The 9,271-nt window shown below is 34.2% G+C and overlaps 1 protein-coding gene across 1 annotated transcript in view; it reads right to left on the bottom strand.

Moving 5' to 3' along the window:
* Window positions 1–213: 213 nt before the first annotated feature.
* LOC110093906 (magnesium transporter MRS2-F) overlaps window positions 214–9,271 on the bottom strand; it is a 54,633-nt gene continuing 45,575 nt past the window's right edge. Inside the window, exons 5-6 of the mRNA XM_020818947.2 lie at window positions 5,018–5,150; window positions 214–728 (exon numbers count right to left, since the gene is read on the bottom strand). Coding sequence (XP_020674606.2) covers window positions 447–728; window positions 5,018–5,150 — 415 coding nt within the window. The 3' untranslated portion in view covers window positions 214–446. The remainder of the gene's footprint in view (window positions 729–5,017; window positions 5,151–9,271) is intronic.

Raw genomic sequence — 9,271 nt, 5'->3', positions numbered from 1 at the left:
TGGAAATAATTGAAGTCATTCTCAAACTTTAAACGGAGTGAAAAGGTGGATTTAAAACAAGTATCACACGGAAAAATCACTAAGAAATAAGTTGTGGCAAAAGGATGGGGAAATGCCCTGCAGATATATCTCTCTCTTTTTTTTTTTTTTAATCATATTTTCATTTTAAATATGCAGATATATCTCTCTTCTAATATAAAGAAATCTAAAAACTACAAGAACGTATCAAAATTAACAGAAAATATTAAAAAAGTAGCACAAACAAAATAGGAGAAAGAGAATGGACCGGCAAAATCAAGCAAGAATATGTATTTTGCTCCAAATGCCAATTGCAGTTTGTAATATTACAAAACAAGAGAAAATATATAAAAACTGCTAGCAGGGGTTTAAATAAGCCTTTGGGTCAAGCTTTGATTATTTAAAGAAAGCTTTGACCAATCATTAAGTCACTGAAGAAGTCCACTTTTCTTGCCCCAGACAATTGCTATGATGTAAAGAATTACACAGCCTCCTACGGTTCCATAGGTGGTTTCCCAGAACTGGTGAAAGGTTTTGACATTGTATAGATCAATGGTAATGTTCATGCCAAATATACCCGTCACCACCACACCAGCTGTGAGGACAAGAGTTGCCATGCTGAGCAAAATTCCCATCTGCAGCAGCTGATTTTGCTTCTCATCAAGCATAATATTGATATAATCCTCAGTGTCATCCACATACTCCCTCAACTTTGAACATACAACGCATAAATAAAAAAGGTAAGAACATTAGGTATATGACAGTTGGTTTTTGGTTTGAATAGCATATGACCTATATGAACTAATGAATCATGAATGTGAATGGATGAAGCTATACGACTTGTTTGATAAACTGGTAACGAAAGGAAGAAATATAGAATGCAAATTCTAAGTTTTCCTGGTTTGGATAGAAATTCTGCATAATAAGATTTGAGAATTGAACTACTTTGCAATTTTCTTCATTATAAAATTCCAAATATAGATTCAAATGTGATTTTTCTTGTAATAAAAGTTCAGATCCACAGCGTCAGCCAATGTCTCAATGTATTAAAGGAATATAACCTTCATTAAAATTAACATTTACCACTACATCTTTGAGGACATGCAAGTAGCTAGGAAGCTCCTAGACAACCCACATCACGGGATGGCTAGAAGGGCATAAGATTGTGGTGCAATCAATTACAGACAAGCGGGCAATGCTGACAGAAAATAAAACGTTACTGGAAAATTGTTGGTGAACAAAACTTTGAATATCATAAAAGACTTTGAATATCATAAAAGATTTGCATGTAAAACATGTAAAAAAATAATTTCAAGTATAAACATACTTAACCCAAGCAGTGTCACGACGGTTCCTGCCCCATTATTTTCGGGCTAGCCGGGCAAGAATTGATAAGGGAATTGGAGAAGTTGGAGATTTCAGTGGTTCAATCCAATGATGCAGAGATTGTGATGTTAAATCAGACTATTATCCAATCAACCTTTCCAGAAAGAGTACGAGAAGCTTTATCACATGATGTAGATTTTAAGAAGATACTGAATATGGTTAGTGTGGGACACATTGAAGATTTTGACCTTGATGGTGAAGGATTACTTCGTTATGGAGGCAGATTGTGTATTCCTGATGTTAATGACTTAAGAAAAAAAATCCTTCAAGAACCTCACTATTCTAGTTATATTATTCATCCAGGCAGTACTAATGTATCAGAACTTAAAAGAGGTGTTTTGGTGGTCAGGAATGAAGAGAAGTATGACAGATACTGTATCAAAGTGTACTTCATATCAGATAGTGAAAATTAAACATCAGAAACCAGGAGGATTTCTACAGCCCTTATCTATACCTGAGTGGAAATGCGAAGATATTACTATGAATTTTGTGGTTGGTTTACCCAGATCCAGAAGAGGTTGTGATGCATTATGGGTAATAATTGATAGGTTAACTAAGTCTGCACACTTTCTACCTATCAAACAGTCTGATCCAGTTGAGAAATTTGTAAGCTTGTATGTTAGTGAGATTGTCATATTACATGGTGTACCAAAGTCTATTATGTCAGATCGGGATGGAAGATTAACTTCCAGATTGTGGAAGAAGGTTTAGGAAGCTAAGGGTACCAGACTTACTTTCAGTACAACTTTCCACCCTCAAACAGATGGATAGTTAGAAAAAACCATCCAAACTTTAGAAGATTTGCTCAGGTTGTGTGTTTTAAATTTTGGTGGTAAATGGGAGACATATGTACCTTTGATTGAGTTTGCCTACAACAACAATTTCCAAGCAAGTATTGGTATGCCTCTTTATGAGGCTTTGTATGGGAGAAGGTGTAGGACACCTTTATGTTGGGCTGAGACAGGGGAAAGGAAAATTATTGGTGCAGATCTGGTTGATGATGCTACAGAAAAGATCAGATTGATCCATAATAAATTGAGGGCAGTACAGGATAGACAAACGAAATATTATGATGTCAAACATCGTCTAGTTGAATTTGAGGTGAGAGAGTTTGTATTCCTAAAAGTCAGTCCGATAAAGGGAGTAAAGAGATTTGACAAAGTAGGAAAGCAGAGTCTAAGATATGTAGGTCCATTTGAGATTGTATAAAGAATTGGAAGTGTGGCCTACAGATTAATTTTGCCAACTTATATGAGTGGAGTACATAATGTATTCCACATCTCTTCTTTGAGGAAATACATTTCAGATAAAACTCAAAAAATCAATACTAAATCAGTTGATATTTAACTGGATTTGACTTTTGTGGAAAAACCAAAAAAAAATATTGATTATGATGTTAAGCAGTTGAGGAGCAGAGCAATCCCTTATGTTAAGGTGTTATGGAAGCACAGTTCCGAAAAAGATGCCACTTGGGAGAAAGAATCATAAATGAGGGTGGTTTTATTTGGTTAAGGTATGACTTTACTGTATATAATTTCTTTTAAATTTCGAAGATGGAATTTTTATTAGGAGAGCAGAATTATAAAACACGAAAGCGACGATCGTAGGTCATCGCACGTATTTCAATGCGTCATGACGAGACTTAAGTGAAAATTTAAGGTTAACGGAATTCAACGAAAATAATGTCATAAAATTCTACGCAAAATTCTGATCAACTTGATATATAAAACATATACCTAATTTTACTTATTTTATAAATTAAAATTAATCAAAGTTTCATAATACCTATTTTACCCCTGAGCGAATAGAAGGCCGGATTTGTTTAAGTGAGAGCATATGAGTCAAATTACAAAACCCTTTCTCCCCAATTATACCAACTGAACTCCCTTCCCCTCTCATTGCATTCGCACAAATGGCCTAATCGAGCGGAACGAGAGGAACAGGCGGACGGCGGGCTCGGCGGTGTTCTTCGACGGCTTCTCGAACGACGATTTTCCGGTGAAGAAATTTGGGAAAATCGTAGAGTAGAATAAGGGGAAAAAGTATGTATGTTTTACTTAAGAAGAATCCCCCTCATTCTCTAGATTTTGGAAGAAGAATTTTCTAGGGTTTAGGTAAAACATTGAATTTCTTTACGAAATCGATAGGGAAGATTAAGAAAGATATTTGAACGATGAAAATGAAGTTTCAATTAATTCTAAGGAGATTTGAAAATTAGGGCTCTTCTCAAAACTCATTTCCTTTGAAAATGCTTTCACCAATGTTGTTCCAAATATCTTTAGAGATGTATTTAAAGAGTGAAACTTAGAGTTTTTACACAAAATATCATTTTTGTAATTTTGAACTATTTAAAATCCGAAAATTAATTAGGGTAATGATTAATTAAGTTTAAGGGAAACTTTGGCATGATGTGAATGTGTAAAAAATAAAATTTTGGTTTTCAAAAATTTGGGTATTTATGTTTTCAAAAATTTTGGTTTTCTAAAATCTCTAAATTTTCTTTTATGTTAAATAAAATATTTTTAGTTTATAAATATTCTATTTCATGCAACTATCATATGTTTAAATTTTCTTTATGTTATTTTGCAAGAAAGATTGTATATTTGCTTATTGTCTTATAACTGAAATTTTTAGGTAGACATGAGAACAATTATGCATAAAACAAGTTAAACGAACACATATGAATTTTTGAATAACTTAAGCACTATGAGATCTATTATTATTGCATGTGCATGTTGATCTGGAAGTGCCAAAATGATAATGGGGTTCTACGGAGCCAAATGGTAAAGGGGTTTCAAAAAGCCAAATGGTCTTCAGAGCCAAATGGTAAAGGAAATTGCCAAAAGACTATGTACCTGATCAGTACAAAACACTGGTACTTTCGGAACGGGTGTATAATTTATGATTAAGTATTTTATGCATATATATGAAAGGTTATGATGAAAGGAAAAGTTTATGAATAATGAAAATGTTTAAGGAAATATTTAAAGAAAATTTTATATAAAAAAGTTATCCAGTATATGCATATCAATATTAATTATGATTTTAGTTTTTTAAAATATTAATGAAAATTTAATGATAAATGTTTTATTTTTAGTTAAGTCATGAATTTGAGATAAATACATGTTACTTGTTAAGCGTTGGTTCATTCTATTATTGGAAATGTTTTTCAGGAGATATTGTTAAGAAGTGATGGTTACGAGACGACAGTATACATGTGTCTGAACAGTTTATTGGAGTTTATCTAATTATGTTGCAGTTTATGTTTTTAGTTTTTGTGTGTGAAAAAAAAAACAAACTTGGAATACTTTATTTGATGTTTTTAGTGGTTCTTTCATATTAATGGATGATGTATGTTATGTTATAAAGGTTTAAATGAAATTGATTATGGTTTACACGTGTTTTTCGTACGACCGACTGTTCCCGCCCCATTATTTTTGGGCTAGTCGGGCCGGGTCGTGACAAGCAGGCAACACACTCAGTTCACTGTTGGTAACATTGTTAGTAAATAAACCGCAGGATGCTTAAAATTAAACATTTCAGTTGTTCACTGAGCTATGCTTTGATTTTCAATAACAAAAGCAATAAAAATTATAATTATCAGAAGACATACCGTGGATAATTTATTTAAAGTACCATCTATCTGCACAAAATAAGCCTCTAAAAGCATCTCCAATTCCTCAATATTAAGCTTAAAAACACTCGAGTTTCCACTGGTGCTCTCTGTTTCAGTTTTGACATCATCCCTGAGCAAAAATAAAATTCGTTAACAGAAAGAGAAGAAGAAGAAATCACCATCTTTACGTACTGTACAGGCAAAAACAAATTAGAATTATTCAACTTTAAATTTGACACTGCCAGAAGAGGATATGACAGAATCCTGACTTCTATAGATCATAAAGCAGAATAACCCAATGGCATTGCATTAATTTTAAGCAAATATATAATACTAAAAAAAAATGAAGCTCCACTATCCTTCCAGATATTCACTTCGAAGAAGAAATTATTTAGGGTTTGTTTTATGGATCCACATTCTTCATTCATTCTACTTGAGTACGTCTTGTGCAAATCTTCCTGAACAACTTGTATAAATTTCACCTTTGAACTACCTCATCTTTCCTAATCATTTCAGATTAATTTAATTTACCCATATTATTGATGCATTTTCTGCCCTCCTATGTATTATCTAAACAACCAAGTTAACTTTTCATTTCACATAAACCTCTCAATTTTCATATAATTACTTATCAATTCATCCTTCCTAATTTTCCCACGTATCTAACTTAAGATTCACATTTCTACTATAGTCATGTTACCTATTTTTTCCTTATCCACTTTAATTATAATTTTGTAAAACTTATCCTCTAGTCCAAGATGCTCTCTTATCATATAACACTCAAATTTCTTAAGTATTTACCTAGCTAAACTCTAGAAACTATCTCCCTACAATATCTCCATCCTATCTAGGTTTCAAACATCACGAAAGAAGAAGAAGAAGAAGGGCAGGGATTGAAGATAAAAATCCAACTTTTTGTGTTTTATCTACATAGTTTGATTTTGAGTTGCAGGTTTAAAAGCTTGAACGAAGAGAAATTATTTTAAGGTGAAAATATCAATTAACTTATTTTTTTGTTAAACTGAGTTATTGATTTAGGAATTCATATTGACTTGAGAAAATTATTATTTTTAGATTGTAAGAAAGATCAAGAGCCTGGGGGAGATAGAAAAAAGAAATTGAGTATAGATAAAAATCCTATAATTATGTTGAGATACTCAATCTCTAATATAAGAAGTAAATTATTCATAAGCCTAATATTTATAAATTTCCACAAATATATTGGCATATTATTTGTATGTTTAAGGAATTCTTTCCTATTGAGCACAACATTAGCGCCTGATGTTGCCACTAAAGCTACTTAACTCTTATATGATCGTATGTTAAATTAGATTCAAGGTATTTATAATTAATTCAAATAATGAGGTGTTTAATCGGATATGAAGCATTATTTAGTATCCAATTTTTACTTGTATATAAAGCATGCCTATAATGCTTATTAATATAGATTGATTGATCATAGGTGCATTTCAATATTCAATAATTTTGAGTAGTTATCGTAATGGTGTTAAAAAAAAGCCTATGAAAAACAAAATCACGTGAGATGGGTTGAATAAAGGTGATGACCTGTTTAAGAGGAAAAAAATCCAACAAGATTAGCTTTAGAAAGGAAATAGAAAAAAGGATTCCATACTCTAGATTCTAAAAATTTGAGATCGACGAACCTTGAATCGAGAGGCTGTTAATAATTACAATATTGGATTGACCAAACATTAAAACTAGTTATTATAGCTGATGGCCTTAATGATTACAAAATAATTTATAAGTGTCAAATCATATATAAACATCATAAGGCATTTTTAATAAAATAAACAATAAAAATGAAAGTAAGTAAATTTATACTTAACTAAGATAGTGCATTAATCGAATTGACACTTGACATATGTACTTCATTTCATTACAAATATTCAAGTTTATTACAGATAATTAAGCCTTTAACTCATCTAATCATAAAAGTAGGTCTTGAATTAAAAGCACTGCACAAAGCTAGTTTTACTTATGAATAATAAAGCTCTTATGAATTCAGATGGCCAATATGACAATATTTTGTTCTTTTCTTGTATTTTTGAACTTTTATTTTAGAATTCTTTATATAATTGAGTATTTAACTCATCAGATATTGCGATAACTATAAATTTTAGGCAAGGACAAAGAGGTGGGGCAATAACCACGAAACCCAATTTGCCTATCAACATTAGTGTTTTATTCGTACATTATTGGATGTATCATAGAGGGAAGACATGTATGATATAAAGACTTTTGCCACATATAAATTTATATATGAAGTTTATCTGGAAGCTTTATAGTTTATATTGATGAATTAATTTATGCATGCTTCCATATTAATGTCTATGATAGATTACTTTAAGGATTATGAAGTATAATATTTTTTTGTGATCATTTATACCGATTAATTTTAAACTCACTCAATCCTAATTGGAAGGAGTCAAGATTAGTATTGCTGTAAAATATGTTGGACTAGATTATTCTTCTTTGTTTCATCTTCTAGTTGACTCGAGAGGACTAAAAATGGAGTGGAGCGGGACAACAAGGATTTTAATCTACAGGTTTCAATGTCTAATTAGTGCAAAAGAAACTTGGGGAGTGTTGAACCATTAGCAGCAGGAAAAAAAAAAAAAGGGGAAAAGACAAAATAAAATACTCAAAAAAATCATTACCTCTGCCATGCTGTGAGCAAATCCCGCAGAAAATCCGATCATTTGCTACAGGCTCGTCGCTGCAGTCGCCCATAACCTGCAAATGGCGCCGTTTGCCGAAATGTCGTTTCGTCACGATCTCCCTCTCACCTCGATCGTGTCTTTAAAACGAGATGGAATTCCTCTCGTTTGAGTCCTTCCCTCCGGCTCTGCTTCTCTGAAAGATCTCCCACAAACCTCCACCAGTCGACCCCATCCTGATCTCCACTGAAGCCGAATCTCCTCTGCTCCTAGCAAAACCGAACCCAAATCCCTTGCCTTCCTCCTCCCGCCGCCTCTGCTTGCGTGAAAACTCCTCAAGCCGCACCAAGCCCGACCTCTCCCTTACTTAAGCCAACCCCAATCCTCTGCCCTAGCTCCCATCATTGCCTCCCGATCCTCACAGAGAGACAGAGAGAGAGGGAGAAAGAGGAAGAGACCTACCTCATTCGACGACTTTCCCTGCTGGTCCGATCAGAAGTAGCAACAAGAGCTCGTTGGCTGTGAAGGTAGCCGGCTACCTTTCACGTGCTTCTTGCGGCCAAATCCCGTCCCAAACGAACTTTTATTGGGTGCGGAGTGCGGACGTAGCTCTGTGTATGCAAACAAGTAGTTTTGCGCGACGTGGAGCCCACCTTGACTCCACCGTATTGAGGAGATCGTGTGCTCTGTTAACCCGATAACACGAACCATCCGAACTACTTCAAAAAATGCGCGGTAAAAGCTAGGGTTATATTTGCTGGCGCGGTTTTTTTACCTCAGTTAAAACTTTTTTTCTCGTAACACCTGAAACCATAGAAAGCACGAGAAGAGCGGAAGGTCTGAGGTTTCTTGGCGTAAGGTCTGAAGATGGATTCTGTGCCGGAAGAGATGAACGACTGGTCGGAGATGGAAGGTTTTACGCAAGAGTCAGAGCTTAGAGGTGGAGATGGTTTGCAACAGAATACCCAACCAAACTTTGATATATTATCGGTAAATATGATATGAAAGCCGTGACTTGTTTAGTGTTTTAAAAAAATTGTATTGGTGAGAATATATGTATTGGTGGGTTGGCGGTACCGTTTAGTATCTTTTTTAAATGTTCGGTACCGCTAGGTATCAGTAGGTAATCGGTTGGGTAACTGGTAGGTACCGGTAGGTACAGAATTTAATTTTGAAATGTGTGTGTGTTATCCATATCCCAACTCTGTCCTTTGGTTGTTGTTCAGTAGGTTGTTTGTGAATAGTGGAGAAAGAGGCTTATGATATATTACTGTCGATACGCCGCATAGTGTTGGTTGTAGTGTTCGCAAAGATCATCACTGTTACTGGCCTAATTCGCGGAAGATACGGATGAAAGATTTAGTATGTTCGAAATCTGGTTTTAAGAAGGGCCTTGACCTGAATGCCAAATCGAAATACAGGAAAGCCAATACTAGGACTGGGTGTCCCGCGATGATTAGATTTTCAGTTGATCAAGAAGGGGAATGGAAGGTTAATAAATGTGTTGAGAACCACAACCATGAGTTGGCAAGGCCTGAAGATCAACATTTATTGAGATCATGCAGGAATATTA

Source organism: Dendrobium catenatum, unplaced genomic scaffold, assembly GCF_001605985.2.
Source record: "Dendrobium catenatum unplaced genomic scaffold, ASM160598v2 fragScaff_scaffold_1728, whole genome shotgun sequence".
Classification (NCBI taxonomy): domain Eukaryota; kingdom Viridiplantae; phylum Streptophyta; class Magnoliopsida; order Asparagales; family Orchidaceae; genus Dendrobium; species Dendrobium catenatum.
The sequence above is the reverse complement of the archived record's forward strand: the minus strand, read 5'-3'. Positions and strand labels throughout refer to the sequence as shown.